The sequence below is a fragment of the Ptychodera flava genome, chromosome 19 (genome assembly GCF_041260155.1).
Source record: "Ptychodera flava strain L36383 chromosome 19, AS_Pfla_20210202, whole genome shotgun sequence".
In the NCBI taxonomy this organism is placed as follows: Eukaryota; Metazoa; Hemichordata; class Enteropneusta; family Ptychoderidae; genus Ptychodera; species Ptychodera flava.
The window spans coordinates 25,861,381-25,881,079 of NC_091946.1; the positions used below are offsets into that span (position 1 = coordinate 25,861,381).

The 19,699-nt window shown below is 40.5% G+C and overlaps 1 protein-coding gene across 1 annotated transcript; it reads right to left on the reverse strand.

The window, feature by feature from the left end:
• Positions 1 to 1,412: 1,412 nt before the first annotated feature.
• LOC139119078 (amine sulfotransferase-like) lies at positions 1,413 to 19,017 on the reverse strand. The gene is made up of 7 exons (XM_070682704.1): positions 18,432 to 19,017; positions 12,924 to 13,055; positions 10,298 to 10,416; positions 9,670 to 9,796; positions 8,921 to 9,018; positions 6,699 to 6,855; positions 1,413 to 4,758 (listed from the first exon to the last, which is right to left on the reverse strand). The coding sequence occupies exons 1-7, from the start codon at positions 18,589 to 18,591 to the stop codon at positions 4,646 to 4,648; spliced, it is 906 nt and encodes a 301-aa protein (XP_070538805.1). The 5' UTR covers positions 18,592 to 19,017; the 3' UTR covers positions 1,413 to 4,645.
• Between the last annotated feature and the right edge of the window lie 682 nt (positions 19,018 to 19,699).

A 19,699-nucleotide genomic window follows, 5' to 3' on the forward strand; every position in this document is an offset into this window, starting at 1 on the left:
GGTTATGGGTACCTCATTCTGTAATTGGGCTTTCGCCGCTTGGATGATGGCTTAAATATACAAAGTCTTTCATTTTTCGAGACGCGAACTACCTTACACAGCTTCCAAATAACGTATCCAACGAAATTCTACTTAAACAACAAATCAATATTGGAGGACGAAACTGCATTATGACTTCTCAAAGCTGAATTTTCAACAATTGCGTTTGTAAGTCTGCGCCGTGAAGTCCCAGCTAACGCCAACGATATGTAAACGCATACGGGTGTATCCCTTGATGATGTGTCGATGGACCGTATATAGCACTTTCTTTTCAGATAATAATAACACCAAGAGAGAGAAAAATGTAGAGTGTTTGGCTGACGAGAATCAAAGAACTGCTGCGCTTGCTCGATGGGTTCTAACATTGACCATTGAGTGATGATCCATGTCATTCATTTATCAAGAGATGTAGACGATAATGGTGTCCCGTAACAACCAAAGGTTACTATTTACTCTTTCTCGTTTCAACACGTACAAGGTTAAGTCTCGAGTGTACTCGCACACGATCCGTCAACACGAATGCGACTACACAGCGTCCCTGTCTGCAAAGACTGAGCTCAATGATTTGACGTCAAAACTTTGCAGTTTGGCTGGCAGAGGATAAGTAATGTTAAGTAATGGAGATTTCACACCGTTTACACAGTTGCATGTACATCAACCACTTCTTCTTATTTCTTAATGAAATACTCTCAAAATGTATTGATAATTTAGACACGGCTGCCTACTTATTTCGTAATTAGTTGGAAGCACATGACAAAGGCACTGGTCTCGTGTGAATGTGTTGCAGCCGGACTCTTGTAAAGGGTTATTAACTGGCATCTTATGGTGTTCTGGTAAATTGCGAAGAGTTTCTACCCCGACCAGCGCGCCTGTTGTCTTACTAAATAGAGGGATATGTCTTTTCTAAAAACCATTGACTCTATCTTGTTTACCTGACCGCTGATTAAATGAGTCGGCAGCTTTTATGTCTGGGTTGTCAAAACATTTGGTGTGTATTTAAGAAAATGCGTTTGGTGTAAATGCATCTGTAAACGGTGATGAGAAATCTACAATGGGTAGATGCAGAGGCTCTCTAAAATGCCAAGTGTATGTAGATTCCCACTCATATCAAAGTCACTAGGTTGGGTAACCATCCGCTTGGATAAATCGATCCATGGTAAATGCGAGCGACAAAAGGAAACGACATCAGCGCTCCAGATTCTAGTATACATTGAATGATGGGTAAACATGTCTATTACTGTCGTTCGGGTACCATGGCCAGTCTTGTCCAAACTTGACGGGGTGTACCAGTCTGGAATCACCATGAAGGGGTTTGCAGTGAACCTAAAAGTGGCGCTTGTGTGAGAGTAAAAAAAGCACACTCAGCCGGAGAGTCGCTGTCATGACATTTCATGTCGCATATATTTCCGCAGAAAGTTGGCAAACTGACAACTTGCACAAATTACTGACGGTATGTAAATCACTATAGTGTGGGGAAAAATAACTCTTTGCAATTATTTGCATTGCCTACTCGTGTTTAATCACTGTCTGTGACGACTGATTGTATTAAAATTACCATCATGTGTTGCACGTTCAATGGCCAACAACTTACATAGATTCGAAATGCTCTTTAAAATTGTGAAATGTTACTGACGGAACGATGATGAACGCATTTTGTTATACCATGGAACATAATGTATTTCCATTAACTAATGAATGACAAAAAATAAAAGCTGAGCTCATATAAAAATAAGTTACAGTAAAAAAAGAACAAAAATAATGCATGGCCTCGGTTTCAGTCTCTCCAAACGATTCATGGCGGATACACGAGATATTTCCTAATATTTGGTGTTACGATGATCCCCAGAAAGCGCCACAAACAATCATTGTTATCAAATATTTTCGTTCCTAGTATCAGCCATTTTCTTGGTCTGCGGAAATGTTTAGTATTCATTTTGTCAAAAGCACACGACGTCTCCAAGAACTCTCCTAACTCAGAGAGGCGGTTTTTTTATCAGTTTCGTCTTGAGCAAATCGATTAACCCGGCCACAATTTTCAAAAGGAGAACAAAGGGACCTACAATATCATGTAAATAAATTTTGTCAGCAATGGTTGCCTTAACAGGCCAACAGGACCATACAAAAGGAAGGACAACTAAGAAATGTGGTTGAAAAGCGCAACAAAGATACTGAATTATAATGCGGTTAAATTTACTTCGACTGTCTTCTAGGTATTAAAAGAGGAATCATATTGTCAATAAAATTAAAACAGCAAAAATTGTCTCTGTTATATAACCCTCCCACCACAAAATATTTCGATTGATAAAATGAGCCATGGGGACTTTAAAAATCCATAATTCAAAGTTGGTCTAAAACGTTTTATATGTGCCCTCTGTATTTTGATAATGATGAGATATGACTTTGCAGTCCCGAGATTCGTATTGCGCAAAACCATTATGTAATGTGTTGGCAAGCAAGGTCGAGGAGTCCTTGACCCCGGTATCGCGACCTTTGCTACAGACATTGATTGCTAACTTATCATTACTGTGCGACCTGTTCTATGTATTCACTACGACTGCAGAGTGTTTGAATAAGGGTCGTTTCATCTTAAACTGGTGAATGTATGTACACTTAACAATATGCTCTTATTCTACCTGTGACATCGTTGTGCATAAACAAACTGTGTAATGTCAGCTAATGTAATCATCCATGGGAGATGGATTATCCTAGAGAAATATCAATCACTTGAAGTAAATCTAAGCCACGTTCGTGAATCAAGTGTCATAATGCTGTGGTTTGGTTTCGTCGAAGGGAGACGCTTAAACTTCTCGTTTGCCTCTCACTTGACTGTTAGTGTTTAATAGACGCCGGGTGTGTGAATGCAGTAGTAACATTACCTATGGAGCAGAGTTGCTACAGCTTAAAGGGGCATTTCTCAATCCCTGGTTCTCGCATCAGTTGTTGTTGACATTGTCTATATACATGGCGTTAGTCTATAGTCTTATTTTGAATTTTGTACCATGTTGGAAAATTTGCATTTAGATAAAGCTGGTAAATGACCTATCCCTTTAACACTTTGAGTGCTGTAATTTTTCCCACCAAAATTTTAGTGCAACATTTTACCAATTTTTATGAATTTTTCCGTAATTTTTTGACAATTTTGGATCAAATGGACGTCACATTTCATCGGCTGCAGATTTTTATGAAAATTTTGGCAAAATTCTGAGAAAAAAAACTGACTGGGATATATTTATAAAGGGGACAAAAATTGACTTTGGCGCTCAAAGGGTTAAGCTTACAGGCTACCCTATGCCATTATTACAATACTACGATAACCATATCAATTGACACGGCCTGCAAGGATGATTTTCAGTAGGTGTTATGGGTATTTACAAAACGCACACGACCAACGGCCCCCAACCCTGAAAATGAAAGTTTGAAAAAGTGTGAAAATATGTGAAGACGAATTGTGATTTGGAACTTCCCCGACTTGCTAAAATATGTTGTTGTAAGTTTAACTGCTGACAAGTTTTCGAACAATAAACATTTCAATACAAAATCTGAATAGCGAATGTGAATGTCAGAAAGTCTTAAGGTGGACACCCCTGCATTTGCACGGTTTAAATGGCCTATACAGATAGCTTGCGCCAATTTGCGCATGATAACAAAATAGTGCTGGCCCTCAAATATTATGAGCTTCATCAGTCATGCGCAAGTTTTAATTATTCGCTACCCCTCGTGGATCGGGGGGAGGGGGTTGGTGGTGCATTCATCTGTTGTACCGCTATCAGTATCACGTGCAACAGCCGGTTCCTATGGAAACGCTGGCAAGAAGACGGTATTTGATACTAAGGTACTCAACCCAGATCTCTGTGACTGTATGAACTTTATCATCGTGAAACGTGCAAACCGGCAATGATGAAGGCCAACGGACGCTGTAACCGTCTGTTAGTAGAAGCTGCCTTCCATGCGTGCAGTTTAGTTTTGGTTGTCCGTCGCTACTGCTCCACTAGACCCTTACATTTCCCTAAGCAAGACCGGAGTGGTGGCGACTGTTCTACTAGTTCAACCGTAGGCAAATCAAAAGACAACGTCAAAGTTAAACTCACACTGGTTGAGTTTCACCACCAACAACGTCAGTATCGTAACCGCCCGTAATAGTTCCGGCATTATCTTAGAATGGCGGCTCGGTTGCGCTCGTTGTTCTCAAGGCGCAACAACGATAGTTCCCCGAAGAAGAAAATTCCTTTCTCGGAGACGTGTTGACAGACCACAGGGATGTATTAGATTCTGTCTTCTTTGTTTTTCCAATGAGTTTCAATCCAGCGGCGAACTTCACTCCCAAAGTTAACACGTGGCCCAGAATAATTGCGAGGACAGGCCATGAGATTAAAGCACAACACTTTGATAACAGCTTGCTCTGACCTGTGAGTGCCCATCAAATGTGTTTTCCCATTTTTTGCGTCACTTGGTTCCTCCATACATAACTACCAAAACCGATGACTTAACGACCAAAATGATTGCATCACCGAGTCTGGGTACATGTATGAGGGGGCCTACAGTCTGTAACTGACGCATGGCGCTCAAACTGTAACTTGGCCGTACTATCTCCCCCTAATTAAGCATGTTAGAAGTTCATCTTATCGAGAAGTCCAACAGCCGCGAGCTTGGGTTTCAAAATTTCATCAAATTTTTCCGTAAGCGTCACTGTGAAGTAATCTTTCCACTCATCGACAGGACCTGTAAAAAAGTAAACACAATATCTCTGATTTCATCTGTAATGGTAATTCCACATATGTCATACGGCACTGTGATTTAAGCATTAAAGAACTTTCCAACGTCGGCCATACCCCGAGATTTTGACCGTTTCACGACATATATGAACAAGCGATAGCCAGTACAAATACACAGCGAACTGGTCAAAATCGAGTGATATTCATGCCAACTTCTGATGTAGGTTATTGCTATGACATTATAACAGTATATTGAAATTCTGACGTGCAACTTTCAAAAAAGGGAATCCATATTTCTGTAAGTGAGAGCTCGCACGTTATATCGCGAATATAGCACTACCATTTTCACGTTTCGACCAGTCAGATTGCTGTATTTTCACCATACAAATACTGGCATAATATAATAATAAACTGTTATACTGTAAAACATTTCTTTGTAGCTACCATGCCTAATGGTTCGGTAATTTAAGGTAACATTTGCCTTGGAAGTGAAATATTTAAGCTTTTGCTCACTGTCCTCAATGAAACTTTCAACCATTCTCTTACCAAATCCAGACCACTAAAGAAACACATACCTAACATTAACCGATATTTGAAATTCAAAATGGCCGCCATCCCTTTGTTAATTCCAAACAAAACTTTCGATTTTCGAAAAACTACGGCGGTGAAAATTTTTCTTACTGCAAGAGCTTTAAAATGAGCTGCCACAAGTTGTCGATTAGAAAAGAATTGTACAGAATTGAGAGTCTCAATCTGTCCCCGAGGCACATTCTACATTTAAGGTGCAGCTAATTCGAAAATTACATTTAATAATAGTCAAGGTGACTTGTTCACAAAATTAAGAATCAACTGATTCAAATCCACTTCCCATTTCGCGAAAAATATAGCATGCAGCTAAATCAGAGTGTTTGACTGCAATTACTAATGATCATGTGACAGCATCAGGTATAAACTATAGTATTATTATTTTACCCATTCCACGCCTCTTGCTTTAAATCACTTATGAAAAATTCATAAGTGATTTTTAATCATCCCCGTACAACAAAAACGCGAGGAGCGTCATTATGGATGTCCGACGCAAATGAGTCATGTGTCTGTTTTGTATACAAATCAACTTATAATTTATTTCCTAGCGTTTTAATTAAGCAATAAAGCACACCCAGCGATGGTCAAAATCGAGTGGTATACCGTCGCTGGGTGTGATTTATTGCTATTATATCATAACAGTATATTGCGTTGAACGTCAAAAACAGATTTTTGCTCAAGCTGAAAGCTCGCGCGTATGCCAGCCGTGGTATATCGCCAATATACCATGGTTCTTTTCGCGTTTCGACCAATCAGATCGCTGTATTTGCGCCATCAATATACAGGTATGATATAATCAATATTATAGCATACCAGTACATTGATGGCACAAATACGGCGATCTGATTGGTCCAGACGTGAAAATAACCGTACTTTATTGCCAATATAACAGGGTTGGAACAGGCACGAGCTCTCAGCTAGACTAAAGTTTCCTTTTTGACGTTTCCCGCCAGAATTTGAATTTAATATTTTTACATAATAACCACCTCAGCCACGGCTATACCACTCGAGGTTGACCAGTTCACTCTACATAATGCATTCGCTATCGCTCGTGCAAATATGTCGTGAACTGGTCAAAATATCGTGGTAATCCGTCGCTGGGTGTGGTTTACTGCTTAAACACTGCATTTTGATGTTGTGTGGATTACCACCACGTGCATCGACCTTTGTGTGACATATTTCGAACAGTGTTGCAGTGTCATGCTTGAAAGAAAAACTGATAATTGCGATTGTCCCTCTGGAACACATAGTAAGCTTCGGAATCAGGTTCATAAATCCCCTGACAATTGTCGCCTATGTTTTATTGCACTGTTCATTTAGTGTACATGCATCGTGATTGGCATGCGTACTTCTGTTACCTACCAGCATTGATACTCTCAAGAAAGTCGTCCTTCTCTTTCCTGCACTCTTTCCACGGCACCACTGACAGACAACACTTCTTACAGATGGCAGTTGTGGTTTCCTTCGACAGTGGCTTTTCCATGAACTTGGCCAATTTTTGTATCGTGCCACGCATATCCTGTACACAGAGACGTAGAAAATCATAGCTCAGTGCGATTACCTTGTCGTAAAAGTACCCGACTCTCTTACGGCAACGACAAGAAAAGTCCAGCTCCGGGGATATATTGAATAAATGAGCCTCGGGGGAGTTTTTTCGGCCACAAACTCAAGTTTCCACAAATTTTTACGCGTCTGATTCTCATGTAGACTGATTTCGGATCCTGTGGGATAAATAAAGTTTTCGCTATCTTGTCTTTTTGAAAATCGAAAATTTATTTTCCCGGTGGCGCTAGAGTAAAGAGTGTATATGGCGGCCATTTTGGATGTATATCGAGAAATTTTGGGTGAATTTGCCTGGTACCTTCTTAATTTTATTCCTGACTGTGGAAGCGATTAAATTTAGAGTTTCATTTGGGAACGTTTGAGTAAATTTTGTTCCCGGGCGCGTCCTCAGTACCTTAAACGAGACATGTGTATGTAAATTTCCCCTTGCCCCTGAAAACACTGACCGTTATGACAAAATACAGAGAGATATTGTAGACCATACGTCTGCGTGTCGGACGACCTACTTCAATGAAGGCATTGAAATTTGTCAAACTATAGGGCTACCCAGCTACATTCCTGTGGGTTGACTTTTTTCTTTCCGTTGCTATTTGACTATCTGTAAGACAATTATCTCTCTGTCTGAAGGTGTGCCATCTGTCATGATACTACTGGACAACTGGTCACAGTGTCATCCGCATTTTCACTCTGACTGTGAAGTACGCATGCGTCGCCACATGGCGGGCATGTAACGTGTATGTCACAACTGATATCTCACACATCTGTACCGTATTGTACAATCATATCGAATACCACATGTTATTTAATGTTACATCACGTTAACCGATAAGTGAATTCAATGAAGGTGAGTTAATGATATATAATGAGATATATTACGTCATGTGCTTGAAACATTGTAAGCCTCATGTTAGCACGGTGTTTATTAATCGATACACACGCTACTGGATAGTTCAGAAAATATGTCAACCAACCGACATTTAATGTCGTCTTAGTAATGTACGAACGATGGGACACGGATTTGGTTCAAGTCGGTGATTTTGTGAAATAAAGTCATTTCAGCAAGCTATTACACATTCGTGATAATTTCATGAAAAACACTTTGACAAACCGCAATACGATCGTACGCTGATGTGAGGTGGACGCCATAAGGGCAAGTTTCAGCCGGATCTCGCGGAAAGAAAAATCTATGTTATCCAGTGTTTTTAGCACAGGTCCATACATAGCCTCTAAAAGTATACGGTTTATCAAGTTCCTGTGATACTTTACAAGACCAGATAATTTCTGACCCGTTTCAGCGGCCACCGACTCCGCAATTTGTTGTATAGACAGACAGACCTGGATTCACTGCTGTGCGTTATGACTTGTTAAAGGGAGGGCGTTGCCGGAACTGCGCTCAAAGGTCGCATGGGACCCATACGACCAATGTAAACACTGTATCCAAGGTACGTTGGCGATTAATAAACAGTTGAAACACGTTTGTCATAATTTACATCGAAAATTTTAAATGTTGCAGCAATGTTGACGTGATGCATCTAGATATTGTGCCTGAAATACACTGTTTGTAAACAAGGTCTAACAGGCGTACCTCCGATAACGCCCTCAATACCTACTAACTTCGCAAAAGTTTTGATGTTTTGATTTGCTCTACAATTACACGTGTTCCTCCCCCCGGTCATTGTACTTCCAACAGGAAAACGAAAACGAAAGTTTCAGACCCATCACGTCTTTATGCGCAGAGCTGAAAGTCATGAAATGCCGATACTGATACCAGCAGCCTCGGGTTCGCGTACTGGTTCACGTCACTCAGCACGGCATTGTGTACACACGTGAGTGTGAGCTCTGCATACAGTCTGGTGCCTTCTTCGCGGACACAGTTCATGGCAGGAACTGTATGGGGCTGTTACAGGTGTGATTGTTTTGCTGCGTAAAAAACGACAAATGTCCACCTTGTTCTTATCAACCGTGATGAGGGAAAGTTGTCAGTTATACCAGTCAGATATCATTTTGAATGTTGAACTTACATTTCTAACTTCCTCATACGTCAGAAAGAGATAGTTGCTTCGGCTTTTGAAGTGGTTCCACCAGCTCAAAGTGTGGTCAAGCCATGAACCGAACGGAACTATGGAAGAGAAAACAAATGTGTCAATTGTGAAAGACCATATTGCTCTGAGGCTAAAATGACGCTGCAAAAATGTAAATAAGATATACAACTCGCACGTGTAGTAAATGTCAAACGACTGTCAAATTAAAGCGGGTGTAAAGATAGCGGTCTTTCGGGATAATTAACAGCCGAGCAATATCCGAGCTTCAATATCGCATTCCTTGCAGTAGGCATGTGATGAACCATACTCGCGAGCCATGGCCAGGGCATCATCCGCGGAACTACGCAAAAATCTCTTGGCGGGTAGCGTCCAGCTGTTGCCGTAAAGGGGCGCGTGGTTTACGACGATGGTGATGAACGTGTGCCCTGTGTGTGTCTATAAGTTACATGTAAAATGACTCTAAGATGAGACTGAAGCATCAGCGGCCGGATTCAATAAAATGAAGTAACAGTTTTCCATCACCGGGACACTGTACCCGTGCATAACCAAAAGGTCAACAACCCGGGTTTATACACACATACTATATGCGTCTAAAGAACAGCATTTCCTCGATTTGCTCTGTGTCGCTTCCCCTTCCAAATGTTTATGACCGTTCTCGCCCTCGTCGGAAGTAAATCGTACGACATTTACTAAAATATGATTATTAGCCGTGTTCTGGCAGTTATTACCATGCCCTTCTAAAAATTCCATTGCGTATTTCTCAAAGTCCCTTCGAGACTGCAGTTCCTTCTCCGAGAGTAAAGCTTTCAGGGTTGCCACGCAGACGTCTTTTGGATTTCGCACTAAGAAAACAGCCTGTCGGATGATAATACAATTATTAGGTTAATAAGAATGACTTAGTGATTTTTCTTAACTTTTGGGATCTGACAACTAGCACAACTCTATCATGCTTTGATGATGATGATGATGATGATGATGATGATGATGATGATGGAGGATGTGAGGAGTCTGGTAGTAACGGTGAGTGTGATGTCTCGGTGACTGATCATAACATCATCATCATCATCAGCAGCATCATCATCATGACAATCACTACCATCATCCTCGTCCGATAGCGATAATTTCTATAGCTCAGGAAGCCACATATATACATCTATCACTTCATAATACACATAGTCTAACCACACTCCGGAAACAAATACGCTATGAAACGCCACTTAAATGTAGCAACATGCACCTTAGAAACATTTAAAAGGTAGACCAAAGTTACTGTTGATAAAAGAAAAGCTATTTATCACGTGGCAGTCACGACGTAGAAGGAAGCACTGTCAATATACCATAGCTAAGTCCATCTACCTTGTTCTGTTGGTTGGGTACAATCTTCGGAGCGATGTCTCGGCTCAGGTTCGTGGAGATTACGAGTTGAAACGGGCACTGCACGAGCATGTGGGATACCTCTTGGTGGTTTGGTTCACCTGCGAGCAAAGCGACAGAAAGCAAGGATCTATAAAGAATTGCCAGTGCCTATACAAACTACAATATGTGATATGATATGTGGTTACAGTTCCCTGGGAAATAAACGTACAGAGAAAAAAGGCATTTCAAGACCTTTTACTCTCGACTTTTAATCACAATTGATGCCCATCATTCATCGGTCGCGTCCACTATTGTTAGATCTTACAATAAAATGCGAAGTCATCAGACAGGGTGGTACCCTGCCTAAGGGGGGAGTGAAGGTTTATGACCCGTTTTGTGGAATTTCACTCGTGTAAACTGACTCACTAAGACTCACTTAAGTTCTAGTATCTATGAAGTAGCTTCGTAACACATTGCCAATTGCGTTTTGGACCTACTGCCCCCTGTGTGGCAGCTTTTATAGTAGTAGTGGCAGTAGTAGTAGAGCGAATGGGGCCCACTTTTTGGATTTCACACGGCTTTTATTTACACATCAGTCAAGTTCCAAATTAGGTATATTTGTCGATACGCTCATTATGGCGGTGGTAGTCGTACACCGTGATTTAAAAATGTTTTCCATGACTAGTGTCAGTGCGAAAAATCGCTGATGATGAAAAGTGTGGCTATTCTTTCCCCGTGAATCTGTCGCAACACGTCTTTGTAACTGCGCAAATTTATATGCGCCCCTTAAGTCTACAGTCGAAAATATCGTACAATGCGCCATTTTGGGTTGACCACCGGCTTCTCATTATGGGCCGTTGTTGTGTTTTGCCATGCTCATGCCCGCACCGATGACGTTCAAACCGGCTTCTTATCAAATACATGGTTTTGACTTGATTGTGTTCCTTCTGTCGTTAAATCAAAACCCTGCGAGTGTGACGTCAGAGTGACATCATTATCTGAGCTAAGGTCCACCTTTGTAAGAACTGTCCCTCTACAACCCCGAACAAAATACTCATCGAATGCTGATTCAGTAGAATATTAAAGTTATCTCATGATCAGTATTTCATCGCGAATGCATTTATCGGAGTACAGATATGATTGACAATAATCTGTGCAGACACAGGTATCTGTTCGTGGCGAAGGCCACTCTCCTTGTCAATTTTTAAATTCACTAAAAAATTGCAGTTACGGAAACCAGTTTTTCGATAAATAATTTTCATATGGAAACATTACGCCTACGTTTTGTGCCTCCGGTATGAAACTCATTTACGTGGGAAAATATGCATTCATTTATACAAACAGCTCTCATTTTCAATGCCCCTCTGTGTTGCCCGAGTCTACTCAAATCGACTGAAAACCCTTCTATTCGATGACATGTCCCTTTGTGTCGTTTTTGGTGACTCACATCGACCGAAAACCCTCAAATTTGATGGCAAGCCCTTTTATGTTGTTTCAGCCGACTGTCGTTGACACATAAACCCCCTACTCGATGGCCTCTGTGTCGTCTCAGGCGACTTTCATCGACTCACTAATGGATTGGCATGAACTCAAGTTGAAATATGTTTCATTTGCCTTTATTAAACCACTGGTGCGGGTACTGTGGTCGAACACGGGGGCAAAATATAATAAACTGACTTTCAATTAAAATTGACTGAAGCATTCTGGATATTTGAGTGATTTTGTCTCATTGCTGAGCCTCTTTTCTGCTAAACGACAAACTTCAAATGCTATCTACAATTCGCCACAAAGTTTACAATGTATTTTCAAAGTAACTGCCCTCAGTGTTGTAATGGTATTAAAAATATCGCCGCTCACGGTGGGCATCATCTAGGTTTGTGCGAGATGTTTTGACTGTTATCTAAATAAAAATTGCAGAAATGGCGATGAAAAATGACTTCCATCCACATGCACTGAGTGCTGGATGGAAGGCGAGAGTAATCCACACCTAAATGGATGCTCGGCCTGAGACAGAAGTGGTTATTGGTTGTTCAGTTGAGAAATCGGGGTGGTGCGTGGGTAGCTACATATATTGATAGGTAGTGAGATGACAAACGTAATTTGATCATACTGTGTGGGTTGATTAACAGAGGACAGACATATGGTTGGCTCGATAGCTTGATGAAAATATTATCGTGACCATTGGATTGGTCGATGTAAGGTCTATTGACACCGTCCTCCGCGATATTAGTTTTAAGCTTAAGATGTCGACATAACATCATATCGGTGGGTCAATAATTTGCTAAGGTTAATAGAGTTACGTGTCAATGTTTGAGGTAAATTTAAAAATAAATACTTGATCAGCCGCGTAAACTGAAACTTGCGATCACCGTGGATGAACTCAGCGCGTAATGGGCTGCGTGGATGCCGGATATATGTAAGCATAGACATTAGAGGGTCTTCCCGCTCTACTGTCTATGATGTACGAGGGCACGTATTCGCTATCAACTCTTGCTGTATCTGTCTGGTTTGCTCGTTATTCTCTTGGCCATACGGCACTTCCGCTTTTGCAATCCCGTGTTCATCGACCTATCAACTTTGGGACCTTCTCGTCGTCACATGATTATGACTACTAGTACATTCTGACCTGTTTCTGGTGAGCTGTACTCTAGCGTTGTAAAAATGATGTTTCTCCTGAGCATATTGTCCACTTCATTCAGCATACTCGGGTGCTCCTGTAGCATTATGTTCCACATCATGTACTTGACCCAACATGACCCTGGTTCGGAAAAAAAAAGAAAAAGCAAAGCAACAGAGTGGTATGTCAGCCATAGCACCAACAACGGGGGTCATAAATTAACCTACAAAAACAAATAACGGCTGGTCTATTGCGTGCAATATTGACCATATGTAACTACGTTCAATCCTTCGATGGCATTATATGTATGTATGTATGTATGTATGTATGTATGTATGTATGTATGTATGTATGTATGTATGTATGTATGTATGTATGTATGTATGTATGTATGTATGTATGTATGTATGTATGTATGTATGTATGTATGTATGCATGTATGTATGTATGTATGTATGTATGTATGTATGTATGTATGTATGTATGTATGTATGTATGTATGTATGTATGTATGTATAGTGTATGTATGTATGTATGTATGTATGTATGTATGTATGTATGTATGTATGTATGTATGTATGTATGTATGTATGTATGTATGTATGTATGTATGGTTGTATGTATGTATGTATGTATGTATGGATGGATGTATGGATGTATGTGTGTATGTATGTATGTATGTATGTATGTATGTATGTATATGTATGTATGTATGTATGTATGTATGTATGTATTTATACCTATCTATCGATGTCTGTGTCTATGTATCTATGTGTATCTATGTGACGTATACACGTATGTAGATGTGTACATTAATCAATCTACCGATTCAATCAATCATTCATTCATTCATTCACAATTCCTTTGGGGCAGAGAAACCGTGATTCATTCATTCATTGGTCCATCCAAACATAGTTTACACATCGCGTATCTATAGAGACATTTTGCATTGCGAACAAAGGCACTACTACTTTGGAGCACGTGTCCGTGCAGGTAATGATCGAAGAGACATGGTTACTTTGGGACTCCCCGGGCACCAAGGTGACTCGATTCTGGTGTGTACATTCCACATCTCAAGATTTGTGGGCTCTTTGCGTCGATTTCGGAAAATTTTGAGTCAGTTCTCTTACAAATGCATTCATATTGTTGTGACATTATCTGGGCGAGAATTCAAAGCGTCTTGAGTCGGTCACACGTCAATTTGGCGTAGCAGGCACACTGATCGACTCGGTCACAGAATCTGCTGCACGAAACGACAGTTTCTCATGTCTTTGAAGAAAGCCAAGGTCACTCCATGGCGGCAATGATTAAACAAACTTCGCGTAACATGTCCCCAAGCATGTACACGGGAATAAGGAAGTCATTGTTTCGGCAGTGCCTGTGTTTGTTAGAGACAAAAGACCGACCGACCCTAGACAACAACCTCTGAAACAAGGTTACGTAACTGTGTTGTTTTGCAAGAGCTACGCAGTGGCTTATAAAACGCCAAGTTGAAACTGATTCCAACAGTCGTTTTTTACATTAGATTTCTCGACACTTTCGCAAATATCCTGTGATGATTCACTTTGACAATAAGGTTCTCGACAGTCGCCCCCCTGTGTTGAGGGAGCTTTCAATGTTAATGAGGAAGGAGGAAATCAGGGTGGTCCACCTTCATATAAAATGTGACCTTTCCTTTTTTCCAAACACAGTATTACAGTTCACAACTTTCTTCAAACGGAATTTTGCTTTGTGAAAGGTCGTTCGGATACACAAACAGCGTACAGGCTCTCAGAGTTCAAAGTTAACACCCGTTTATTTCATACATTGTAGAAGTTGCATGTCGTCAGGAATAGGGGTAGAGCCCTCTCTCTTACGTGCTCGTGCTCCGAAATATATATATATATAGTAATATATAGAAGGACGTGGTTTCGATCATACGAGAGAGTTTACGAGATGAATTATTATAAGGATGAATACATCCAATCACAAACATCAATACAGCTCTTTATCTTCAATTTACATGTTTTGTCTGAAATTATATTTAAAAACTCACTGTGACAGGCTACAAAACTATCATGTGAAATTCTCATGTTCCTTCATTAGAATGACTAAGTGTTAATTATTTTCATTATTTTAATATCATTCATACATATTTTGCGTCATAGACCCTCGAGGTATGGTTGCTCCCAAACCTGGAAAACATTCCCCGTAAAAGGGAATTAATTTCGAATTCTTTGTGCATCTACCGCCAATATGGCGTCACGGTCCTCTATCACGTGATAGAGGGACCGTGGTGGCGTGTACATGTATCTGGTTTGTACACAAATCGATTCATCGTTGAGATCACTGTTTCGATTTATAACTGTACTAGTGTCGATTGCTGCAAGGAGCATGAACAACCTTTAAGTGACATAAAGTACCTTCGCGCAACAACTGTAACACGTGACCCTTGCCCCCTCCAAAGTTGAAATTAAAATATGCTTTATTGAGTGAATCAAACATATAAAATTGTGTTGTCGTTTTTTTAAGTAAAGAATTTACTTTTCAAATTATATGATACATACGTGATAAAATCAATTGCCCCGTGCTAATCTGCAGAAATTTAAACACGTTTAAATATCCTCACCATGACATGGCCAAGTATGATATTGTGCGTGTGGTGACGTTCATATGCAACTCAAAACTGTTTTCGATCCTTTTTCTATACATGTAGGCAGCCGCACACGATGACGTCATTTGCGGTTTCAGCCATTAGATAATGTGTCAAAATCAAACTTTGTTGGTGTAATGAAAAAATACTGTACAGACCATCTGTTTTCCTTAACAAAAATAATGAGACATTTCCGCTTGAAGTTAGGGGAGCTTAACACACAAGAACTGTTGTGTTTCTCTGACTTACACTTCATGATTACAGATCCTTATATTCTCCACTGAGAAAGTTACAAACTTCGGAGATTTATTCATGTATCTCAGGTATTAGTTTTTTATTGTTTAAGAAATCAATTTCGGCTGTACAGACCCCTGTACAATTAAAGTAGAATTCGTGCTGCCGTGGATCACGTTAACACCTTTTTTTATGAAATTTTAATCCTTTGTTCTTCTGCCAAATTAATACATTTGTTCAGAGGAAACATTGATAAAAATCGACCCCTGCTGTTCGGGCTGGCCATTACTTTACGATTATTTCGCAACGAAATGGCCGTTTTCTGTATATGCTGTAATCATGACACCTCTACAAGTACACAAGTATTACTAAGTTGGGACAGATGGCTTCACCTGTAATAGTCGGAAGAGGTTCACGACGCAGTGTTTTCAAAGACATGAATCGATAACAGTGTACAATTGGCTGTAAAGTCAACGGTTATAGCCAAGCAAACGTGTACACCCTCATGGCCCATTATGGACGAAACCAAACTTTGCAAGAAATATGTGTGAGGAGAAGGGAGGGGGTACATTATTGCTATTATTTTAGTTTTGGCAATACCAGTGAGTTTGTAATCGTAGAAAACATTTTGGGCCACAGTGCTGGATAAACGGATTTACGTTATCAGTAATAAAATCTGGGGGATGACGTCACAAAATTCACCGGTATTGTAAAACTCATATAATTATGCATAAGCCTCAGGTCAAGGCCATGGCGATACGAGGGTAGCCTGGTACCACTTTGTACACAAGCCAGGTGACCTCAAACCACGTGACTCGTACTTGGTTCACATTTCCAAGAGCAACTTCTTTGCGATATGAGGATTTGTTATCAACTCTGTCCTCAGACGAAAGAGATTTTTCGTACCCTGCAACTGCTTCAAGTCTCTACCTAAAGGATATTTTCAGACGTAAGCGTTGCGTGACGCGGACCCTTCCCATGACAGATTGTATAAAGCCCAGTTCCCCTTACATATTTATGAGATGAGAGAGACTCGGACTGCTGTCATAACGGACGCTTAGAAAAAAAAAGCTTATCAACACTTGAGGCAGACCTATGGACGATACTTTGACCCACGACCTTCAATTGTTTTTAAACATACGGGGTATTGCCGGTTTCACATTCTTGTGAAGTGTACGTCTGGCAATGCTAATTTTGGAAAAGATCACTGCTGCGACTAGATAAAAAAATACAAATTCTGCAGTTTTTCGTTTAATCGGGGATCAAATTTGTACATTTTGGTCCAAATATTGGCGTCAGAACTCTACATTTTCTACAAAAGGATGGGGTGAAATGGTGCCAGAGGTAAAGAACAGGAGACAAATGCCTACATTTTTTTCAAATTTCAAGTGTCTGATGGTGCACGAGGCGAAAAGGGAGGAGTGTCAAAACGAAGTACCACCCCTCCCTCCTCGGGGGTAATATGATGCAAACGACTCTTGTAAGGACACGAGGCGTGCCTGTTAGAATAGTCATCGTGTTTGTGCTGTCCAGTGATAGGATTTTTTGAATGAAGCCCACTGTTTATGGGCGCTGTAGATTCGTGAGTGCACAATATATATCACTCTCCTGTCCCAATAAAGAATCACGACTGGAATCGATTTACATCTACACGTCAATGATTCAAGTTATACATATCGGCAGTGCGGGTAGCGTTGTTTATCGAATACCACTTGTGTAACGCTGGACACCCGACACATAATCACTGAAACGCAATAAACAGACCAAACTTGTAGTACAAACTGTACATGGCTTTTCCGATTCGCCTTTTTCACACCCTTTGATAGACGGAATATCTAACCTGTAGTTGAAGGTGTACATGAAAGTAAAGGATATTTATTTCTCCACGGAAGCAAGTGCTTTATCTGAAAAAAATCTATATTTTCATCAACTCCTTTGTCTTCCTTATTGTGATGCCTTTAGCTACAATTGAATGTCGCTAAAAGTTCACGCAGTGTATACTTCCCAACATAATACTTCCGGGTTGGCCAAATTTATTTAATTTCAGTGACGTGATAGAAAGGGCATTACAGAGCTCAAGTAAACGTGTCTTGCAAAATACATTTTGACATCTTAGGCAGTGCATATTACATGAACGGCCTTATAAACCACGGTCAACTGAACAAAATTTGACCGAGAACCTTAAGTGTGCGCCAATTCAGCGACATACATCGACAAAAACACACATATGCTTGTAACCGATACCCGCAACTGATCGTAGGTCTACATTGCGTGAGCGCACACGTAAACTGAGTGTAAAATTAAAATACAAACACACAAACATGCTACTATTGCTAGTGTACATACATCCTTACATATACATAGTGTTTGTATGTATCTCCGTCTAATATGTGTCTATATATATATATATATATATATATATATATATATATATATATATATATATATATATATGCATGCACACGCCTTTGTTTACATGGCAGAGAAACAATATTTAGGTATTATGTCTGCCATTTGTCTACGCACGGTCCTTTGACACATTATGGGAAGTCAAAGCCAAAATTCCACCATAGCAACTCATGGTGTGTAAATGGCTATCGACAAGCATCCACACTGGATCAGAGAACACCATGTGGAGCAGTTATTCTTACCTGAGTTGGGATAACCTACGAGATACGTTAGAGTTTTCTCCACTGAGTGGTCGAAGTTGCGGATGATTTGCATGCTGTGTTTATTGACGAGTGGAGGCAGAAGGGTGCCGTTCTCGTGTACCCAATAGCCGCTCCTGATCAGGTACGATCTCAGGTCCATGGCCGTGTTCCCGATCTGAATTCCCTGTAAACTTGTTTCCAGGAGGGCGACTGGGGGGTTTATCAACAGTTGTTCGGCGCGTATCAGTGTTCCAGTTTCGGTTACGAAGACTTGCCTGCCGTACACTGCTGCTGTGCCTGCTTGCTCTGAATAAAGCCGAGCGGGTCAGTGCGATGACGTCACTGTTTAGTTCTCATGACCTCAACGAGATTACGCGAGAGGTCGCTGGCCTCGAGATGTTGCTGGCTGCATTTGCTGCGCTGGCGTTGAGCAGCGATCGGTTGTCACATGTTCTGCTGTCTCCAGAGTTAAGCAGATCAGCAAGTAACGTTGAAGGGAACTCGGTGATATTCCAAGCACAGGTATGAATGACTCGAATGTAAAAAATGAGTTCAGGTGAGACTCATTCCGGGAGCCAATCGTTAAGGCGTGATCGTTATGAAAGACTGAATGATGAGTCACCGCGTTCACAAACTGTACACGTCATTCAATTGCAGCTTCTGAGTGATTCTAGAACATGACTTTGCAAATTCTTGTTTGATCTGTAACCTAAATCGCTAAGTACAAATCACAAAAGTGATAAGGGAAGAGTGGCATTACTTCACGTTGAAAAACGAAAAAAAAATGAACAACGCATAAAATAAAAGTTGGTTTTGGAAAGGTCATCACAATGTCTAAGTTTAACCTGTTTACTTTTAATAATAAATATATTATGTGTATTTTAACATTAGGAAGTTAAAAGAGTAGCGTGTTAAATAACTGCTTCGTATTATATCGGCCGTTCCCCGATGCTCGCCTTGTTTTCATTGGCAACTTGAACCTGTCCCATCGAGACCGTTATTCCGCGTGAAGTATTCTGAAGTAGAATTCTTGGCGACACGTCCAGATATAAGGGCAGTCATAATACTTCATAAAAAGTACTACCATAAACGTTGGAATAATATGGTCGTTCAATGACGCAATAAACTATCCCTTTGAACCTCAACTTAAATGCTTTTATACCGGATTAACTGAGAGAAGGATAAGCTTTCTTAAAAATTACAAAACGATTCAAGGAGCGCTTAATTTCCGCCAAATTGTGATTTGTACCTTTACAGTCGTGAATCCT